Source organism: Triticum aestivum, chromosome 5B, assembly GCF_018294505.1.
Source record: "Triticum aestivum cultivar Chinese Spring chromosome 5B, IWGSC CS RefSeq v2.1, whole genome shotgun sequence".
Classification (NCBI taxonomy): Eukaryota; Viridiplantae; Streptophyta; class Magnoliopsida; order Poales; family Poaceae; genus Triticum; species Triticum aestivum.
This window is the reverse complement of record NC_057807.1, coordinates 590,294,756-590,315,571: the sequence shown is the minus strand read 5'-3', so window position 1 is coordinate 590,315,571 and position 20,816 is coordinate 590,294,756. Positions and strand designations below refer to the sequence as shown.

General features: G+C 45.9%; 1 protein-coding gene and 1 non-coding gene across 2 annotated transcripts; both read left to right on the top strand.

Moving 5' to 3' along the window:
- The first annotated feature begins 6,667 nt into the window (after window positions 1-6,667).
- On the top strand, window positions 6,668-6,773 carry LOC123118065 (small nucleolar RNA R71). Its single transcript, XR_006457691.1, has one exon. It is a non-coding gene; the product is annotated as a small nucleolar RNA R71 (small nucleolar RNA).
- Window positions 6,774-11,071: 4,298 nt separating this feature from the next.
- LOC606342 (40S ribosomal protein S29-like) lies at window positions 11,072-12,744 on the top strand. The gene is made up of 3 exons (NM_001428010.1): window positions 11,072-11,229; window positions 11,465-11,564; window positions 12,400-12,744. Exons 1-3 carry the CDS (start codon window positions 11,168-11,170, stop codon window positions 12,406-12,408), a joined length of 171 nt encoding a protein of 56 aa, NP_001414939.1. The 5' UTR covers window positions 11,072-11,167; the 3' UTR covers window positions 12,409-12,744.
- Window positions 12,745-20,816: the final 8,072 nt, after the last annotated feature.

Sequence of the window (20,816 nt, the reverse complement as noted above, 5' to 3'; positions counted from 1 at the left end):
GACAAGTTCAAGGAATTGACTACGACGAGACTTACTCGCTGGTAGTGATGCTGAAGTCGGTGAGGATCATACTAGCTATAGCTGCACATTTCGATTACGAGATATGGCAGATGGATGTCAAAACGGCTTTCCTTCACGGAAACTTAACCGAGGACGTGTATATGATATATCCTGAGGGTTTTGTCGACCCGACTAGCACTAGTAAGGTATGCAAGCTCAAGAGATCCATTTATGGGTTGAGGCAAGCATCTTGGAGTTGGAACATTCGTTTTGATGAGGTTGTCACTAGTCTCGGTTTCATCAAAAGCGAAGAGGACTCTTGTTTATACAATAAGTTAAGTGGGAGCTCGATAGTGTTTTTGATCTTGCATGTGGATGACATACTACTGATCGGGAACGATGTTTCGTTGCTGAACTCAGTCAAGGAGTCATTGAATGGCAAGTTTTCGATGAAAGACCATGGTGAGGCAGTCTATATTTTAGGTATTAAGATCTATAGAGATAGATCGAGGAGGCTGCTCGGCTTAAGCCAGAGCACATACATAGATAAAGTGTTGAAGCAGTTCAACATGAGTGACGCGAAGAAAGGGTTCTTGCCACTCTCACATGGTATAAGGCTAAGTGAGACTCAGAGTCCTTCGACATCTGATGAGCGAAGCAGGATGAGTAGGATTCTGTATGCCTCGACAACTGGATCCATCATGTATGCCATGATATGTACAAGGCCTGATGTTGCTTTTGCAATAAGCCTAACAAGTAGATACCAGGCCAACCCAGGTGAGAGTCACTGGGCAGCGGTAAAGACTATTTTGAAGTACGTGAAAAGGACTAAAGAGATGTTCCTAGTTTATGGAGGTGAGGAAGAGCTCGTCGTAAGGGGTTACGTCGATGCTAGTGTCCAAACTGACAGAGATGATTGTCGATCACAGTCCGGATTCGTGTATGTCATGAACGGAGGAGCAGTGAGCTGGATGAGTTCCAAGCAAGATACGATGTCCGATTCTACCACGGAAGCCGAATACATTGTGGCTTGTAAAGCTGCAAAGGAAGGTGTTTAGATCCGACATTTTCTGGATGATCTTGGTATTTTCCCAGCCTCGGTGGAACCGTTGGACCTTTATTGTGATAATTCTAGTGCCATCGCACAAGCCAAGGAGCCGAGGAATCACCACAAGGTCAGACACGTAGATCGGAAATATCACCTGATACGAAAGATCGTAAAGAATGGTGATGTAGAGTTATGCAAGATTCACACGGATGCAAATGTTGCAGATCCGTTGACTAAGCCGCTTCCACAACTCAAGCATGAGGGGCACGTTAGAGCTATGGGCACTCGATGTCTATTTGATTGACTCTAGTGCAAGTGGGAGACTGTCGGAGATATGCCCTAGAGGCAATCATGTATGATGATATTTCCTATATGTTTATGAATAAAGATAGTCCTTGGACATTATCAATGATGTGTATCAGCAAGTACGTGACGTGTTTGTGGGACTATTCATTGTATGATGACTGTCCTAAAAGGTCCCTAGTCGAAAGGGCTGTGTGGACGCGCAGCCGACTAGTCTAGCATATGACACGGTCGATGGCTTGGTCTCACTAGCCATGGAGCATTGGATGCTAACCGGATAATATGGACTTGGAAAGGTCTGGTCAGATTCGACGTAGTCAGATCCGAGTCAAGATAAGGTCCGAGTAGGACAGACCCAACTATAAGACGCAGCGATATGTCATCTATGAGTCTCTAGTACAACATATGTTCTATGTCCTAAGACCTGAGCTGACGCATGTACTTGAGATGGTGACAAACTTGCTTTGGGCCGACCAAACGCTACTCCGTGACTGGGTAGTTACAAAGGTAGGTTTCGGCTTTGTCCAGTCCCATGCTGCGAGACATGGTCGAGCAAGATGGGATTTGCCCCTCCGATCAGGAGAGATATACTCTGGGCCCCTCGTGTGATCCGACCAGGATAAGCATGGCCATGCGACAAGGATTATGAAATAATCCGGATAGTGGTCGGTGATCAATAGTAATATAGCAGGGTTTTTACGCCCCAAACTACGGATGTCGTGTTCTCCACAGGGACTATTCGATAACAACAATGCTTGGCTAAAGCTAGGTAACACGATTCGGGAGATGAATGCAAGAAAGTAAAACTAAACTAAACATGATTGTCGCCAAAGAAAATGTAGATAAGCAAAGGTAGATTCAGCTTTTACTCAATGCATTATTTTTGGTGTATTTGTTTCAATTGAGAAATAAAATGCTAACACAAGCATACATCAACGGCTAGGGAATTGAAAAGACATGAACATATATATAACTGTTTAACATTCAACATAGGAAAGAAACAAATATGTAGGACAAAACAAATATATATCACAACACGAACACTTGAATCACAGGTACCTGGCTAGCACAAGGACTATAAAATGTAGCAAGTTTCTACAACAAGTAGTACATAGGTGATCAGTTCAACTAGTGAACACAAACACATAACAGAGTGTCAACAGTACTAATTCACACCCAGCTACAAAATAAGCAAGAACAACATGTCTCTGGACTAAACATATATATCAAGCATAACAGTACTAGTTCAAATCTGGACATTTCAAAGCATTAAGCATCTCAGCTTACAGAAAAGTTCAGAGAAAGATAACGAGAGAAACAACAATAGTAGAGGTTCAGAAAAGTACAGCAACAAGGTTAGAAGAAGAGGGGAATTAGGGAGAAAGGAGCAGCAGCAGGATTTGAGGAAGAAGAGGAGAAAGGAGCAGCAGCAGGATTTGAGGAAGAAGAGGAGAGAGGAGCAGCGACAGTTCAGCAGAGAGGCTGAGAGGAGCAACAATAGTTGTAGTTCAGAGCAGCAGCAGCGTGGAGGGTTGAGAGAGCAGAAGGAGCGCACTGAGAAGAGATAAGAGGAGCAAGAGCGGGGCAGTAGGGGCGTGGAGATCAGCAGGGAGGTGCAAGGAGAAGGAGCAACACGGAATAGGAGTAGCAGCAAGGAGATTCGGAGACGAGAAGTGCAGCAGCAGGGATGTGGAGAGAAGGAGCAGCAGCAGTTTTGGGCGTGGGAGAAGAAGCAGCAAGGAGGAGAGAGTCGCGCGGGCAGCTAGACGCCCGTCTGATGGGTCGCGCAATGTAGTGCTTGGTGCTGATGGCGGCGGTGATTGGAGATGGTGGACGCTGGTGATGGCGGGCGCTGGTGGATGGAGGCTGCTGGCGCTGATGGATGGATGGGTCGCGGAGTGGTGGATGGAGATGGATGATGAGGCGGGAGGCGCACCACCACGCCGGCCTGGCCGTGGCGGTGGCCGGAGGTGGAGAAGGAGGGTGAGGGGAATAGAGATGCCAGGCCTCGATGGGGATCGGCTGCCGCTAGGGATTTTTCATCCCTCCTCAGATCTGCCACTTTGCAATTTTGGCCCTTCTCCTTTTCTTCTTTGTTCACAAGAAGGTCCCTTTCTTCTTTAACTTGTCCCCTGGAGCGTCAATTCTTCACACACAAGTCCCTCTGTCTTTCTTCTTTCTTTTCACTTGACTGGTTCTCTTAGCCACTAGTCCGGATCTTGAAGTTATACAGTGCCTTTGCGAACTTTTCTGCAAAAGAAACACAATGACTAGTAAATGATTCATTATATGATTTTCATGCAAATATTTAACTAAACTTAGCAAGAATAGATGGGCATAACTCAACGAATGGTACAATTCAATGCCAAAATTGTATATATGAAATGTGCTTATCAAGTTCCCCCACACTTAAACTTTTGCTTGTCCTCAAGCAAAGGCATAAGACAAAGGCAAGATAATGAAGAGTAAATTGAGTAAGGAATGTCCTGGTAAAATAGATCTCCAAACAAGGCATGCTTCAGACTTAGCTAGTGAAAATTAATAGTTAGGAGTGCTACAAAGCAGTAGGATACTAGTAAGCATGACCATTTTAAACTTTTACAGTGATAAAAGAGGATCAACAAGTTTAAATGACGACTGCGCCAAATGGTTCCTAAAGAGAGCATGATCCCGAGAACAAAAAGAACTGGAATTAAATTTCTTATTTGCATAAATATGACTTTGTGATTGAACCACTTATTGAATTTGAAAGAAACACACATATTATTTCATTAGTCTCACCGAAGGAACATACCACCGATCCCGAGAACATGGTATACACCTGGCTCAACCAATTTTATTTTAAAAAAATTTTGTCTCCCCAAAGGAACATACCACCGATCCCGAGAACATGGTATACACCTGGTTCGACAATTACATTTTTATAATTATTAATTACTGCCCAAGCTAACCCGATTTCACATGCCACCGATCCCGGGAACATGACATGCTACTGTAGGTAGCCAGACTTATTTATTCATTATTACTTATCTTAAATGAACAACGCATAAGCACAAAAATAGGAATCATCACTTCTCCATGTCTGGTTCACATGCTACCGATCCAGGGAACATAGCATGCTAATCCATAGTGGTTAGGTGATTGCTCTCAATGGGAACACACTTAGCACAAATTCAGCATCTAAACGTGGTGATCTAGGTGTATCGAGGTAAAAGCAGAAAATGATTAAGTTTTCTAGTATACTAGGGATTTGAGCACTCAAAATTAATAACTTCCACTACTTTCAGCAAAGCAAGCATTGTATAGATCACTAGTTTACCAGGCATTCAACACTCAGTTCACATATTCTCATCAAGCACCATATGTCAAGTAAAATTCAGTGGGGCAACATTTAAGACATGGCTTAAGCAACCCAAATAACATTTGATTTCAGCATGTATCAATGGATGATATACTAGGAATGGGTCATGAAACAGCTCACCGAGTTTTCATAGGAAGTAGCACTCGCTCGATCACCTCACCAACTGCAGCTCCTCTCCTTTGCTTCCTCGTGCATTGTGACTCCTCTCATATTGCTTCCCTATCCTCATGCATGCTCCAGCTTCACTCTTCTTCGTATGTGCCCCTTGCTTCTCCTCATCCCCATGCTCTGAGTCCACCAGGGTCCCAAGGAATGTCACCTCGAACCTGGTCAGCATGTAATGGATCGTGCACAAGCAAAAACCTGAAAGAGCACTCAACGAAAGAGACAATGCAAGTGGTAGGGATAATACCCTCCAAGTCATCAATCGAATATCCAATTACATAAGCATATCTATAAAGCACATGTTTAGGATGATAGAAATCAGCAAAGTCAACACTAACATGAGGATGATATTTTTCATTAAGCTCAAGACTAGCATAAGAATGATATGTTTCATTAAGCATAGGTCTAGCACGAGGAAAGTAACTGTGATCATCATTAGTGTGAGTAATGCCACTATATGATCATATCCAAGCAAATACTTTTTCAAATCTACTTTAACAGATGGCATCATGCAATGCAAGGTAGAAGCAAAGGAATCATAAGGACGCATGTCATTGAGAGGATTGGGTAAACCTGACACATCATGCTCTGGTATGACAATAGGCCAATGAATCTCAGGTTCTTCATCTTCATCTACAGCAGCTTCTTGTACTTCCTCATGAATAGTAGATGATGAATCTTCAACTTGATCACTTGGTTGTTCGAGCTCTGGATCATCTTGTTCCTCGTCTTCGAGTATTTCTTCTTCAAGTTGAGATCTCTCTTCCTCTGGATCTTCTATGGTGCTACTATCAACAACTCCTAATTGAGTCTGAAGTGTCCCCATATGTGAATATGCACTAACATGATCTGGTAGGGGTGCTGAGATCACTACCTCGCTGTCTTTCCGAGCAATATTCTCCTCATCACCATCACTGCTAAGTTTCAACAATGACACTGATGACTTCCACCAATCATGCAGCTCAGCAACACGTGGGATCTTCTCAGGATATTGAAGTATCAACTCTTCTAAATTTGACTCAACCTCTTGTATCTCTCTCCTTGGAATCTCTCCGACTTGCTTAGATGTATGTGCAGGAGTTGGAATCTCATCTTCACTATTCTTCTCTGAGATACTCTCTTCAACTGAGATAGAGGCAACCACCAGCGGAGCTAATGATTTCTTCTTGACAAATATCCCAGATACAGTTGTAACACAAGTGTGGGCAATTGGTGCCACGACTAAATTCCACCAGTCACATAGTTGACTAACACAAGTGAATTTCTCCATATCTTGTTGTCTCAACTTAGCATCAATCAGAGTAGGTTCCTCATAAACATCTTCTTGCAACTTTGACTCAGTCTGGACAGTTTCATTGCCATGAGGTATTGGATCTGCTACTATGGTTTCCATCTGATCTACAATGGTTGCATCATCTTGAAAAATATCATAATCATCATCAAGGATACTTGAAGTAAGATCAATCTTTCTACATGGAGGATCTAATTCAGCTATGAAATGTTGTTGTCCCCGGAATGGAACATGCTGGTTTTGAATATTAGGCACCATGGATGATTTCTGTTCACTTATGGAACACACAGCTTCTGATTGCAGATGGCTTGCAACCTTCGGATTTGAACTAGGCCTTTCATAACCCCATTGCATTTGGTGGAAGGCAATGCTCTCAATGAGAATAATTGCACCCTCAACGGTCTTGTTCATGATTGTTCCAGTAGTGGACATATCAATAAGATCTCTCGAAACATGTGTCAGCCCTCTATAGAATATCTGGAGCACTAACCAATCCTTTTGCCCATGATTAGGACATTTTCTAAGCAAATACTTATATCTCTCCCAAGCTGCATACAAGCTCTCACTTCCATCTTGCGCAAAACTGAGGATCTGGTCATGAATTACAGCTTGCTTGTAAAGTGGAAAATATCTGTGCAGGAAAGCTTGCGAAATATCACCCCAAGTGTATGATCTTGATGGCAAAGAATAGTACCAGTCCTTAGCAGCATCTCTGAGAGAGAATGTGAACAGCATACACTTGATAGCATCTTGGGAAACGCCATGGTACTGGACAGTATTGGCATACTCCAGGACATTACAAATGTGCTCATGAGGGTCTTCATTGGGTAATCCTCTAAACTGATTCTGCAAGACAAGAGCAATAAGTCCAGGCCTCAACTCAAAATTTTCGGCCTCAATAGATGGCCAAATTGGCCCTGTCATCGTGCCCAAACTACTTGGCAACCAAAGATCACGTACTAAAGCCATATGTTCAAGCGCAACTGTCAATCAGCCTACAAATAGTAAGATATCCTACACACGCTCACAAACATCAAGCTCTAGTGAGAAGGTTAGTATCCTAATAAGCCGAAGCAACAAAAAGTAAAAAGGTAAAAGAAACATAGAAATAAATTTGACTGGAAATTTAAACAAGAACTATACTAAGTCTAGTCTATAGCTTCACACAATCGCTCGACGCTAGTCCCCGGCAACGGCGCCAAAATGATCAATAGTAATATAGCAGGGTTTTTACGCCCCAAACTATGGATGTCGTGTTCTCCACAGGGACTAGGCGATAACAACAATGCTTGGCTAAAGCTAGGTAACACGATTCGGGAGATGAATGCAAGAAAGTAAAACTAAACTAAACATGATTGTCGCCAAAGAAAATGCAGATAAGCAAAGGTAGATTCAGCTTTTACTCAATGCATTATTTTTGGTGTATTTGTTTTAGTTGAGAAATAAAATGCTAACACAAGCATACATCAACGGCTTGGGAATTGAAAAGACATGAACATATATATAACTGTTTAACATTCAACAAAGGAAAGAAACAAATATGTAGGACAAAACAAATATATGTCACAACACGAACACTTGAATCACAGGTACCTGGCTAGCACAAGGACTATAAAATGTAGCAAGTTTCTACAACAAGTAGTACATAGGTGATCAGTTCAACTAGTGAACACAAACACATAACAGAGTGTCAACAGTACTAATTCACACCCAGCTACAAAATAAGCAAGAACAACATGTCTCTGGACTAAACATATATATCAAGCATAACAGTACTAGTTCAAATCTGGACATTTCAAAGCATTAAGCATCTCAGCTTACAGAAAAGTTCAGAGAAAGATAACGAGAGAAACAACAATAGTAGAGGTTCAGAAAAGTACAGCAACAAGGTTAGAAGAAGAGGGGAATTAGGGAGAAAGGAGCAGCAGGAGGATTTGAGGAAGAAGAGGAGAAAGGAGCAGCAGCGGGATTTGAGGAAGAAGAGGAGAGAGGAGCAGCGGCAGTTCAGCAGAGAGGCTGAGAGGAGCAACAATAGTTGTAGTTCAGAGCAGCAGCAGTGTGGAGGGTTGAGAGAGCAGAAGGAGCGCACTGAGAAGAGATAAGAGGAGCAAGAGCGGGGCAGTAGGGGCGTGGAGATCAGCAGGGAGGTGCAAGGAGAAGGAGCAACACGGAATAGGAGCAGCAGCAAGGAGATTTAGAGACGAGAAGTGCAGCAGCAGGGATGTGGAGAGAAGGAGCAGTAGCAGTTTTGGGCGTGGGAGAAGAAGCAGCAGGGAGGAGAGAGTCGCGCGGGCAGCCAGACGCCCGTCTGATGGGTCGCGCAATGTAGCGCTTGGTGCTGATGGCGGCGGTGACTGGAGATGGTGGACGCTGGTGATGGCGGGCGCTGGTGGATGGAGGCTGCTGGCGCTGATGGATGGATGGGTCGCGAAGTGGTGGATGGAGATGGATGATGAGGCGGGAGGCGCACCACCACGCCGGCCTGGCCGTGGCGGCGGCCGGAGGTGGAGAAGGAGGGTGAGGGGAATAGAGATGCCAGGCCTCGATGGGGATCGGCTACCGCTAGGGATTTTTCACCCCTCCTCAGATCTGCCACTTTGCAATTTTGGCCCTCCTCCTTTTCTTCTTTGTTCACAAGAAGGTCCCTTTCTTCTTTAACTTGTCTCCTGGAGCGTCAATTCTTCACACACAAGTCCCTCTGTCTTTCTTCTTTCTTTTCACTTGACTGGTTCTCTTAGCCACTAGTCCGGATCTTGAAGTTATACAGTGCCTTTGCGAACTTTTCTGCAAAAGAAACACAATGACTAGTAAATGATTCATTATATGATTTTCATGCAAATATTTAACTAAACTTAGCAAGAATAGATGGGCATAACTCAATGAATGGTACAATTCAATGCCAAAATTGTATATATGAAATATGCTTATCAGTCGGTATCACTGGAACGAGAAAGAGGTCGGGCTAGCACAAGGATGACAGTCTCGCCTTGAGCCCGACAACATATATCGTGCGGAAAAGGAAACAGAAGTGTGACACGTTGTACAGGTTCACCTAACCAGCTTCATAGTCTGCTTGGTGGTCGGCACGCCTTGCTAGAGGCCGCTACCAACCGTGCAGGTCAGAGATGATCCGAACTGTGACCAAGCCGACTTGGGTTCACGCGCTTAAGGGAAGGAACCTATGAGGTCGGATCCGAGGACACTGGTCGAATGTGATCCGAGCTGTATTCGGATTGTGGTCGAGTAGACTTATGGGCTTTAGGGTCCGTGCGAGGCCCAAGTGTTGAGCCTGCGACGGACGCCTATATAAAGTGGAGGTGCGGCACACTCATGCGATTGATCGCTTTGGCGCTGTCACTAGGGTTTGCATGTGTTGCGAATAGCCACCTCTACCCGCCGCCGACTGTGATCGGACCTAACAGTACGCCATATGGTGTTCCTCCTGCACGCACGGATACCGTTAGAGGCGGTGCACTTGCGCCGCTCCGTAGAACTTGTACGTGGGATCGGACGACCGGCTGTTCGAGGGAAATCGGATGAGAAGGAGACGATCCACATGGACGCGCTGCCCCAATTCTTCTTACGATGCATGGCACTGCGCGTCTAATGGTAACGAATTGTGATCCATCTCCCGTAGCATGTTCTTGGTTGTTCTGCGTGTAGGAAAATTTAAATTTGCAGTCGACGCACCCTACCATAGATTCCAACAGCCTTCTGGGTGTCTTTATTCAAAAACAAAAACAAAAACATGAGCAGGCATGTTTTTCATACCGGTTGTGCGTCACGACGATGAAAGTGATAGAAGCACCATCAAGCGGCAGGATAAACAAAACAATATGTCTGAAAACGATATTTACAAAACAATATGCTATATTTATAACCGTAGAGCCCTAAAACTGATATATCAGCCTACAAAACAATATGTTATATGTACATTTGTGCCACAAGTTGTGTCCCACTACTTAGTTCTACCATTAGAATTTTCAACTGCTCAAAAGTGTCATTGCTTCATTAGATTCATGCTCAAAAATGCCACTGGACACCATTGTTGTGATCACAAATCTCTTTTACCATGTTATAATGATATAAATACTTATGGACCAACATGCCAGTTCTCCCTCTATCTCACTACAATCAAGTGTGGGGCTCACTTGATCCCAACAACGTTCTTATTTTCCTGTAAAACTATTCGCTTGCTTACTCCTGACAAGTGGGGTCATACTTATCATTGTGAGATAGAGAGAACTGATATGTAGGTCTAGGCTTATTTTTGTCATATAACATGGTCAACGGGTTTGACGTGAAAATAACAATGTCTAATGACATTTTTAAGCAAACATCTAACAAAACGATGGTAATTTTTAGATATTTTATGGCACCTTTTAGCAAACATCTCACGGATCGATGGCATTTTTTAGTAGTTGAAACTTCTAATGACAAAACTGAGTAGTGGGACACAACTAGTGGCATAATTGATAAAAACCCTAGATTTAGAAACTCGGTGTAGAGACATGACTGCTCTTTCAATCTCTAGAAATTCCTCCTTTTTTGACAGTTTTAAGCATCGTTAGTAGGAGTATTTGTTGATAGTATCTTTTCAGTTGCAAACCGGGGATTCCCGAAGGCAGCGTTAAAATCACACGCCGTGTCTGCAGTGGGTGTCGTTCACCAAGAGGGAACAGAACACCACGAAATTTTCTTGCGAAAAAAAAAGAACACTACGAAATTTGGAGTTTGAAAAACATAAGAGGCCAAAAAAATGGATCACCCCAATTACCGGGCCGTGGCTACTTAAATACGGGCTGTGAGGCCAGCCCATGTATCCGCGAGCCCATCGATCGGCAAAGTTTCGCAAGTGTACAAGTGAGAGCCCAGCAAGTGAAGCCTGCCAGCCTATATAGAAAACCCGGCGCCCCCACTACCCGACCTCCTCATTCTAGCCAGGCGAGAGCAAAAGGTAGGGTTTCCAGTTGCAAGCCGCGCCGCCGCCGCCGCCGCCATGGGACACTCGAACGTCTGGAACTCGCACCCCAAGAACTACGGCGCCGGATCCAGGGTTTGGTAATGATCTTCTCTCTACTCCCTACTCTTGATCGATTGGAAACTTGTACCCCGCCCTCTCGTAGATCGGTAGCAAGAGGCGCTTCCTGTCCGCAGCTGTAGATCCGTGGCGCAAGCTCGTACCTTAGCTCTAAATCTTATATACTCGTGTTTTCGATGCGCAAGATTCACGCGCCTCGGGATTGTTTGATGGTTTTATGCCCTGACCCATGGTGGTTTGGATCTTTTCTTGCAGCCGTGTCTGCGGCAACTCGCATGGCCTGATCCGCAAGTACGGGCTGATGTGCTGCAGGCAGTGCTTCCGCAGCAACGCCAAGGACATTGGCTTCATCAAGGTATGCGACGCCACACTGTCTATGGATTTCCTGAATCTGCGCTTGAATTTGATGGCTGGCGAGTAATACTAGTATATGTCCCCATGCTTGGCTTTGAATAATATACGTATATGCTTTGTCTGCAAGGCCTCTCTTGGTATGGTGAACCAGTCTTAATTTGTTAGAGAACTACTATCTGGTAGCGTGAGTTGTTACATACTGTGGTGCATTGTATGTTATGTTAGATTCACTTATTCAGATTAGATTTGTGTGTCGCCCTCTTGACAGAGCAAACCTGGTCAAGTTTTCCAATCATCACCTCATGTTCTACCTTGCAATGTTTTGTATCTGTTTGATCAATGTGCAATTTCTAGGCACCGTAAGGCATCTTGGAATGGACAGGGTTGTGCATGACTACATGATACTAGCTCCGTTTGTTGTTCTCTCCAATATAAGTCTAAGTCTGTTGCATCTGTCCACAGTTTCAACTTTTTTTACTAAGCATTAGATTAAGTATTTTCAAGCATACCGGTCCATTTCAATGCATGACACATTGAGTGTATTGCAATTGTGCAAATATCTATTATGTAGGCATATACTTGCGTAACAACTTGTACTTTTATGATTTTGTAGAAAATTGAGATGATTTTCCATATTGTTTCCATTTCCACTTTTATCTGATTAACTATAGTTTTATGCTTCAATTTTTAGGTTTGGGTAAATTATTTTTCAGATGCATATGCTGTTGTGCCTGAATACCTGAATGTTTGTGTGTGACTAGTTTATTGTATGCCTTCTATTTTGCATATCCCAATCTCTTTATATCAATCTCTGAATTTGCACTCTTGTTTAACAGTACCGTTAAGAATGGAAACCTCAAAGGAAGCAAGGACTAGGAAATTATCAACGAACTGTGGTGCTTCATCGAGGCTGATCTTTATCCTATAAGCTATGTAATGAACTACTATTATGTTTGAATCCTGGTGACAAAACCGTGAAACCATGTTAGCGACTGCTGTTTGAGCATGTGAAACCGATAATTCTGTTACTGCGTGCCATTATGGTTAGAAGGTTGCTCTGCATCCTTATATTTTTATTATCTTGCGAAGGCCGGCCATGCATTTGTTTTGATGCTCTAATTTTATATTCCTCGTGTGTTCATACCTATTCTTGCCTGGCGTCTGTTCTTAATCAGTCTCTGCTGTGCTCTACTATTCTCTCTCTGTGATTATTTATGATCTTCTTTGTTTGTTGAACAGTTGTCCTTGGCTGCCCTGACTTTGCTTAAGCTAGAAAATCTGTCTGTAATTGTTAAATGGTCATCTATAACACTTGTCAATGCTGAGCTTCTCTAGGGTATTAGGTGCGGGTCAAAACAAGCATTAGTGGAATTATTAGTTGGTCACATCTAAAAACCTAGAATCCACTGTTGTATATGAATTTGATGCGCGACTGTCCTGCTACCGGCCATATTTTGCCACCTCCCAAATGGTTAGAACTCGTCGGATACCAACAATTTCTTTGCCACCCTATTGTTCCAATTGTGGAAAACCTGGAGCATCCAATCGCAGATCTGCCAGCCAACGATACCTGTATCCCACTCAAAGTTTAAGCATGCATCACATTGTCAAAATTGAGGGTCTCCAGGGATTAGGTGTGCTTTCTGTTGTCTTTTTGTATTTGTGCGTGAACATTCATCAGTGAAATTATTTTTGGGTCGCACTAACTGCCACACGTGTGGCAGGGAGACGCATCATACGTTTCTAATGTAAACAGATTGCCACGTCATCGCATGCATGGATGCAGGATTTTTTTTTTGGATTTTCAGTTTTTAAAATGTTTTATCTCTTAAACGAAAAATTCGATTGAAAATCCGTTTTCACCATTAAATCCCTCGCGACGAGATTTTCGAAACTAGATCCCATGTTGATATGTTTTGATGAATTTTTTTTTTGGATTAAAAGTTGCCATGTCTATTGCATATGAATTGCCATGATGTTTACACTGAAGTTGCCATGATATGTTTCAGCTATTTTCTTCTATATTTAAAAGTAAATTTTGACATTTATAAAACGGGGAATTAAGAAACTAGACTTGCGATTAACCATAAACTAAAATTGCTATGATACATGCACGTAAAATTGCCATGGTTTATACAAAAAATAATTTTTATGGTCAAAGTACTGGAGTTGTCATCATCAAAATACTAAAATTGCCATGACCTACAAACTAAAATTGCCACATGGCAACTTTAGTTTAAGCCCTATGACAACTGCAGTGTAAACATCGTGATAACTTTTGGCAAAAAAATAATTCATAGAAACATATCAACATGGGTCTAGTTTTGAAGATCTCATCGAGACGAATTTAATGGTGAAAACGGAATTTTATTTCGCTTTCTTTTTTAGGAGATACAACATTTTTAAGCCGAAAATCAAAAAAAATTCTGCTTATGTCATCTATGCATACGTGGCAAAATGAGTGGTGATAGAGGCGTGTGGGCGATGTGCAAACGCCCACACGTGTGGGCGTTAACATTTCCGTTATTCTTTGGTCACCTCCTGAATAAAGTAGAATGCTTAGTGTACCTCATAAAAGAGAGTAGAAAGCTTTCCCTAAAAAAAAAAGAGTAGAATACGATTGCATATGAATTTGCTGTGTGATCTAGAGTAGGATGCATGGATACTTCATAGAACCAGTGTATCTGTATGGGATATAATGTACTCCCTTCGTTCCTAAATATTTGTCTTTCTAGAGATTTCAACAAATGACTACATATGGAGCAAAATAAGTGAATCTACACTCTAAAAATGTCTATATACATTCGTATGTGGTAGTCCATTTGAAATCACTAGAAAGACAAATATTTAAAAACGGAGGGAGTATCTGATACGGATGTCTATTATGTATACTTGGCCGATGCATTTTGGATACGATACAACCTGACCCCTCGTATCCGTCCTAAAAATCGGGTGGGCTGCCCGGTCACTGACCGGTTGTGAAATTGCCACCCTACCGCCGCTGGCAAATCCGGTCGAAACGCCTCGTCGACACTTCCCATATCCAGCCCATATGTGTAGCGGCTATAAGGACTCCTTGACGCGCCTGTCATCTCGGATTCGGCCAACTGTGGCCGACGCCACATAAATTAGAATAAATTAGACCCTATTCGCACTATGGATGAAACACTAGCCTCGCTCCACTCCACTCCCCTCTCACAATACCTAAGTTCCTTTCTGGCGAGCTCCAACGTAGTCCTTCATGGCGGTCACCGGAACTGACTTTGAGATGTCTAGATTCGAGGTCTCTGAGCTCATCCCTTGCAGTCTTGAGGAGCAGATGGTTGTCTTGCTGCTCTCCGATGATCCCGGGAGGAGTGCATCCTCCTGCGGTCTTCATCGATCCGGCGGGAATCCATGGCGCCAATGGCACTAGGATTTGTTGAGGTCGGTGGATCACTCCGTGTGACCGCAACCTCGCCGGTATCGGAGACCGCCGAATGGCAGGGCAACCACATTGTGCCAGCGGAACCATTTAGGTGGTGCCTCGGCCATATCCGCCTCCATGGTCCGCAAACAAGGAGGAGGTGCGATGTGATGGCGAGGTGCGGTGGCGTGAGGCTACGGGCGCGCCTTCAAGCGGAGGCGGCTGAGATCGAAACCGAGTTCGCGAACGCCGCGATCGTCGCCGGCGGTACATCGTTAACCCTTAACCTCGCTCGAGATACCAATGTTAGGTTTAGGCCTATTCTCTATTCCTCCGTCTTATCGGTGGTGCCGCTCATAATGTGATTCGATGCTAGAGGGTGGGACCTACTTATACTACTAATTCCAGAGGCTTAATCTATATGCAGATAAGCTTCCAAGTTTAAACTAACTTGTTTCTAAATAGAGTCCAGATGCGATTAACAATCACAATATAATCCATCTTTAATTGAACACTATTTTATTACGTCCCAGGACACACATGTGAATTGTGCGCCATAACGACTAATTATGTAGATCATAAAGATTCTTCACCAATTTCTTCACTTAGAAATATATTTTTAGAGATCGTCTTTCATGGGTTAAACCAAATCTTCAGGGACTATAATTCCTGTGTATACTCGCAAACACATTAGTCCCTCAACCTATTTGTCTTTGATACTTAAAAAACCACTAAAGAAGGCACTTGATGCACTTACACTAGTGGCTAGCCGACGAGCTCTTCCTACTCCTCACCGACTCACCATCGTCCTGATCACCAACCTCCCTCACCCTTAGCCCCAGCTCGTCGAGCTTGATCCTCAGCGGCAGCTCAACAGTTGAGGTCGGCACACGTATTTGTACCTGGAATGTTGAGCCGAGAGTCGTAGCTAAGCTCACTTACTCTTATCCTTTCTCTTCTCATGATCTTATCTCCTCTTATCATGTCATGCTGCTCAACCTACCAACCTGAGTGCACCATTGTGTAGCCATGTCACAGTATTATTCGGATCCTCACCTACGAATTTCAACCTACTAGAGCAGTGTCTGGATAAAATTTGTTCTTTTTAGTAAGTAAAACGTAACCCCGCATTAGCAGCACTTTTCCAAGACGAATTTCAATTTTCCCGCTCCCCTCTTGTTCTAAACTGGTTGGCCTACAGGCCTGAAGAATCACCTAATGGCAGTGTGCAACGAAGTGGTTCGTCATGGACTCGCAAACTTGTGTGCTGCCCGATTGCCCACCCACCTTCACGTGCCCATCACTTTAGAATCAGAGGGCCAGCCTATGTGCTAACCTAGGTGGCGACGCGATGTGGGAGAAGGAAGGAGGGCGTGTGATCGCCGGTGCAGCCGGACAAGAACTGTTGGACCGGATGAGCCCTCCCGTAACGTGACAAGCCCGTGGAGAAGAGAAAAGACGACCACGAGTCCACGATCATCCATGTGACGCACACGCCGTTATTCCACAGCACAGGTGTCGCGGCGTCACCGCACCAAGCAGACGCAGGCGGGGAAGCTTCGCCATCGGTCCGGGCTCCGGAGCACTCCACGCAAATCCATCGGAACGGCCCGGGCGCTCCGCTGGGACAGGTGGTCGAAGCGCTGGCGCACAGCGCGCATGGCGCGCCCGCAATCCAGCACGCCGCGCACCCACTAGGCCCCCGTCCCGTCCCGGCGCGATCGGCCAATCGCGGCTTGGAATTTTATCGGGGGCGAGGCGAGATCGGAATCTGAATTCCGGAGGCGGATAGCGCCCATCCCCCCCAGCTGTCCCCAGCCTGGACTCCAACGACGCCGCAGCCAGCGCACCGCTCCACCACGGCTCCTCCTCCTTCATCCGTCAAGATCGCACATGTTCTCGCTGCCATGCGGGCCCGCGCACCGCTTTCCGTGGGCGAGAAGAGCTGCACCCGTGGACGATAGAGTACAGTGGTTCGGATTAGTTTATGGCGCTGGGGGAAACGAATGATTAACGCCGGCTTACGGATATGTGCAGGCCATCCACCGTGCGGGGCGCTGCACATGACAGCGCGGCACGGCACGTCGGCATGCGCAGGACGCTTTTCTAATGCCAATTGCTCCGGCGCCCGTGCGTGCAGTTCATCTCCTCTCTCTCTCTCTCTCTCTCTCTCTCTGCCGCGCTGTGCTCTCTCACATGCGCCGGATCGATCGGGATTAGTAAAAGGGTGTTCCGTGCGGCGATACCTGGATTCCAGCCGGGCACGGCAGTGGGCGAGTGAGCTGACTGACACCCACACACACCCACCAACTGTGGATGGATGGGTGAATGGGTCGTGCGGCCCGCTTGGAGCTAGCATTGGATTCTTCTTCTTCTTCTTGAAAACATTCGGCGTGCGGGCGCTCGTGCAAGCTCGCAGGCCGCACGCTGTCGCCCTGCTGCACATGACAGCGATCCGCAAGCGACGACGCCGGGTACCTGAGATCCCAACGTGAAATGCTTCCGGCGCCAGCGCGAAAATACACTTCTACTGCCGCACTTCTACAGTCCACACGACGCTGGCACAGCTGCGATCCCGTTGCTGTAGACTGTAGTAAAATAGTGATCATTTGTATACTGATAATCCCAGGTGGAGGGGGTGTATGCTATAGCTGGCCTTGAGCTAGTGGTGGTTACTGCTTTTCCGATGCGATCATACTCATGCTTTGACTGTGTTAATGTAATAGCGAACTTATTTAATTATTTAATTTCTGGGACAAATGCCTTGAGTCATTACAGCTATATTTGCTATGTTTGTGTTGGGAGACTAGGTATTTTGGAAGATATCAAGCTAAATTCCGATCTTGCCAAAGATTTCTGTTGATATAGCTTGGCAAAAAATGTTTTTAGATAATGTGGCAAGGCAAAATAATGGATAAGTATTCCCACATGATGCAAGCGTGGCATGAAAGTGACGCCATAGAAGCAGCGACATTTTCTTGCTAGGCTGCTAGCAGGACGTCACGATGTGTAAGCAATACTATGCACTCATGCACAACGTGTAGATGCACATGTTCACACGCTCACACAAGATCAGGGTAACAAAAGCTTGAAGATTCATGTGGGTACTAGGGATGTAAGCGGGGCGGGTTGACGTACGACACCATAGTACAAATATAGCGTTAAATTTAGACAAGTGATGAACAAATTATGAGCTAATTGATGAGTATGACACATAGTTCAAAAGCTCTTCCCACCTTAAAGTGTCCGGTTCTTAGCCCGTGGTCTCCCCTGACGGCGGGACGTGTGAAGCTAAACACAGATGAGCCTGTGTTAAATGGGATCGCGGAACAAGAATGATCTTCAGAGAAGTTGGAAGTAATTTTTATCTTCAGCTCATGCATGTATTTATTTGATTGTGATGATGTTCTAGCGGCTGAGTTTGTTGCTATACGGGAAGGACTTATGCTCGCCCTGCTGTGGAGCAACCTACCAATTGATGTTGAATCCGACAGTCTGGAAGTAGTCAAGATGGTGCAAAATGCATATACCAATAGATCAAAACATGCATTTTTTATAAAGGAGATCAAAGAAAATTTGATTGAGTATAGTTCTTGTATTGCTCTTGTTTGCCACACACAAAATTATGCTAGCCATCTCCTGGCAACTTTTGGGAGATCACAATGCCGAACAGTTGTGTGGCTTGGGTTTTGGTCCAAATGAACTTCTCGACATTGTCAGCCATGCCTTGAATTCTTGATTGTGAGCAATGCAAGTATTATCCTTAAAACAAAGAGACACATATCACATCGAACCTAGGGTTTGAACACTTGCAACAAGGAAGTGCTATATGTATACGTCTACGGATATTTTTGCACATCCTTTGTTATTTTGTAGAAACGGCAAGAGAATTTCCGAGTTTATACAACAATACTCCCAATGTTGTGTACTACTACCAACTGTAAGTATTGGCTCTTTTCTTTTACGAATGCAAACAAACATATATACAACCTATCCCCTTCCAATTTACAAAAGCACAGACAACATCAAATTTGACCATTGTAGGTCATGCACTTTAAAACTGATTCCAATACAAATTCAATTGCATATTTTTTGGGCATGCAACCTGTATTTTCTTGATCAATTTGAAATACCCAATGTTTTGGAGCATTCACTGTAACATTGCTACGTATTTTCTTTTACGAATATACGAGTAAAATACATCAACAACCTTGCAGAAAGACATTCTTCCTCTCACATACAGTACGCTAGCACTGACAGTGGAACCCCAGCTAAACCAGCCAGTTGCCAGCTGGCCCAGCCATTGCGTGCATGGCCCCACTCACAGCCGAGAAAAAGAGAGTAAATTGCATAGAAGTACCACAATTGAGGCATTGGAAGAAGATTGGTATCAAGTTTGGTAATTTTTACATGTCAGTACCAAGTCTGGGGCTATACGTTACAAAAAGGTCTAAATCGCGTATAAACGCGTATTGACAGTGTATCTGACCGGCGGGGCCCGCCTGTCAGCTGCCGACGTGGCATTTTTTTTGCAGAAAACCCCCGCACGGCGGCGCCCGGTCTGGATCGAGGGGAGGATCCCCTCGAGCCCGAGCTCCTCTCGCATCACCGCCGCCCCGCTCGCGCCGGAGCTGCCCCTGCTCGCGCCGCCGCGGCCTCTGGTCGCGCCGCCGCGGCCTCTGCTCGCGTCGTGGCCTCTCCCCCTCCGTTGCGGCGCCGCGGCCGCGCGCGCCTCCGCCGACTCCTGCAGCTGCGTCCGCCGCGACGCCTCCGCTCCCTGCTGCTGCTGCTACTGCCTCGGTGAGCGCCTTGCCGCCGATGGCGTCCAGGAAGAAGGCGCGACACGGGCGAAGCACGCGCCGACGAAGAGCAGCTCCGCGTCGAGCGGCGCCGTGTGCTCGGCGCGCCTGAGCCAGTGGTGGTTGTGCAGGGCGATGGCGAGCGAGACGTCGCAGGCGAGCGCGTGGCCGTGGCGTTTCTGTCGGCGAGGGCGAGGCGGGCGAGGGCCGCGTCCTCGACGGTGACGCCGAGGGGCGGGCGGTAGATGTGATGACGGGCGAGCAGCGTGACCCCGACGGCGAGGACGACGAAGGCGACGAGCGCGCAGGTGACGCGCGTGAGCGCCTTGCCGCTGATGGCGTCCATGAAGAAGAAGGAAGAGAAGGAGAGAGGCACGGTCCGGGGACGGCCTGGTCCTAGTCGCCGTTGGTGGTGCTCCGGTGGCCGGCCGACGGCGAGGCGAGGAGGAGGCCGGGGCGGGCTGGGGTTACGGGAGGCGAAGGAGCTCGGGCTCGAGGGGCTCCTCCCCTCGATCCAGATCGAGCGCCGCCGCGCGTGAGGACGAAGGAGGTGCGGGGGGTTTTCTGCAAAAAAATGCCACGTCGGCAGCAGACAGGCGGGCCCCGCCGGTCAGATACACTGTCAATACGTGTTTATACGCGATTTAGACCTTTTTGTAACGTATAGCCCCAGACTTGGTACTGACATGTAAAAATTACCAAACTTGATACCAATCTACTTCCAATGCTCCAATTATAGTATTTCTGTGCAATTTACTCAGAAAAAGAGGGAATGAAACCAAACCAAACAAAACGTCTGGCACAGCGCGGCATCCGCACAACCACTCTCGGATCCATCCGTCGAAGGCGAAGCTCCAGCTCGACCCCCGCCCACGCCCTTCACCCCACACACACCACCCCGCTCCTCACCCCCCGCCCCGAACCCTCACTGACACCACGACCCCAGCAGAGCCGGGTCTGACTGGTGTGGTGTGTGTACGGTTACAGCCATGGCGCAGCAGGATCCAGCCTGGCCGCGCGCCCCCCGTCCCATATAGTATACACCCGC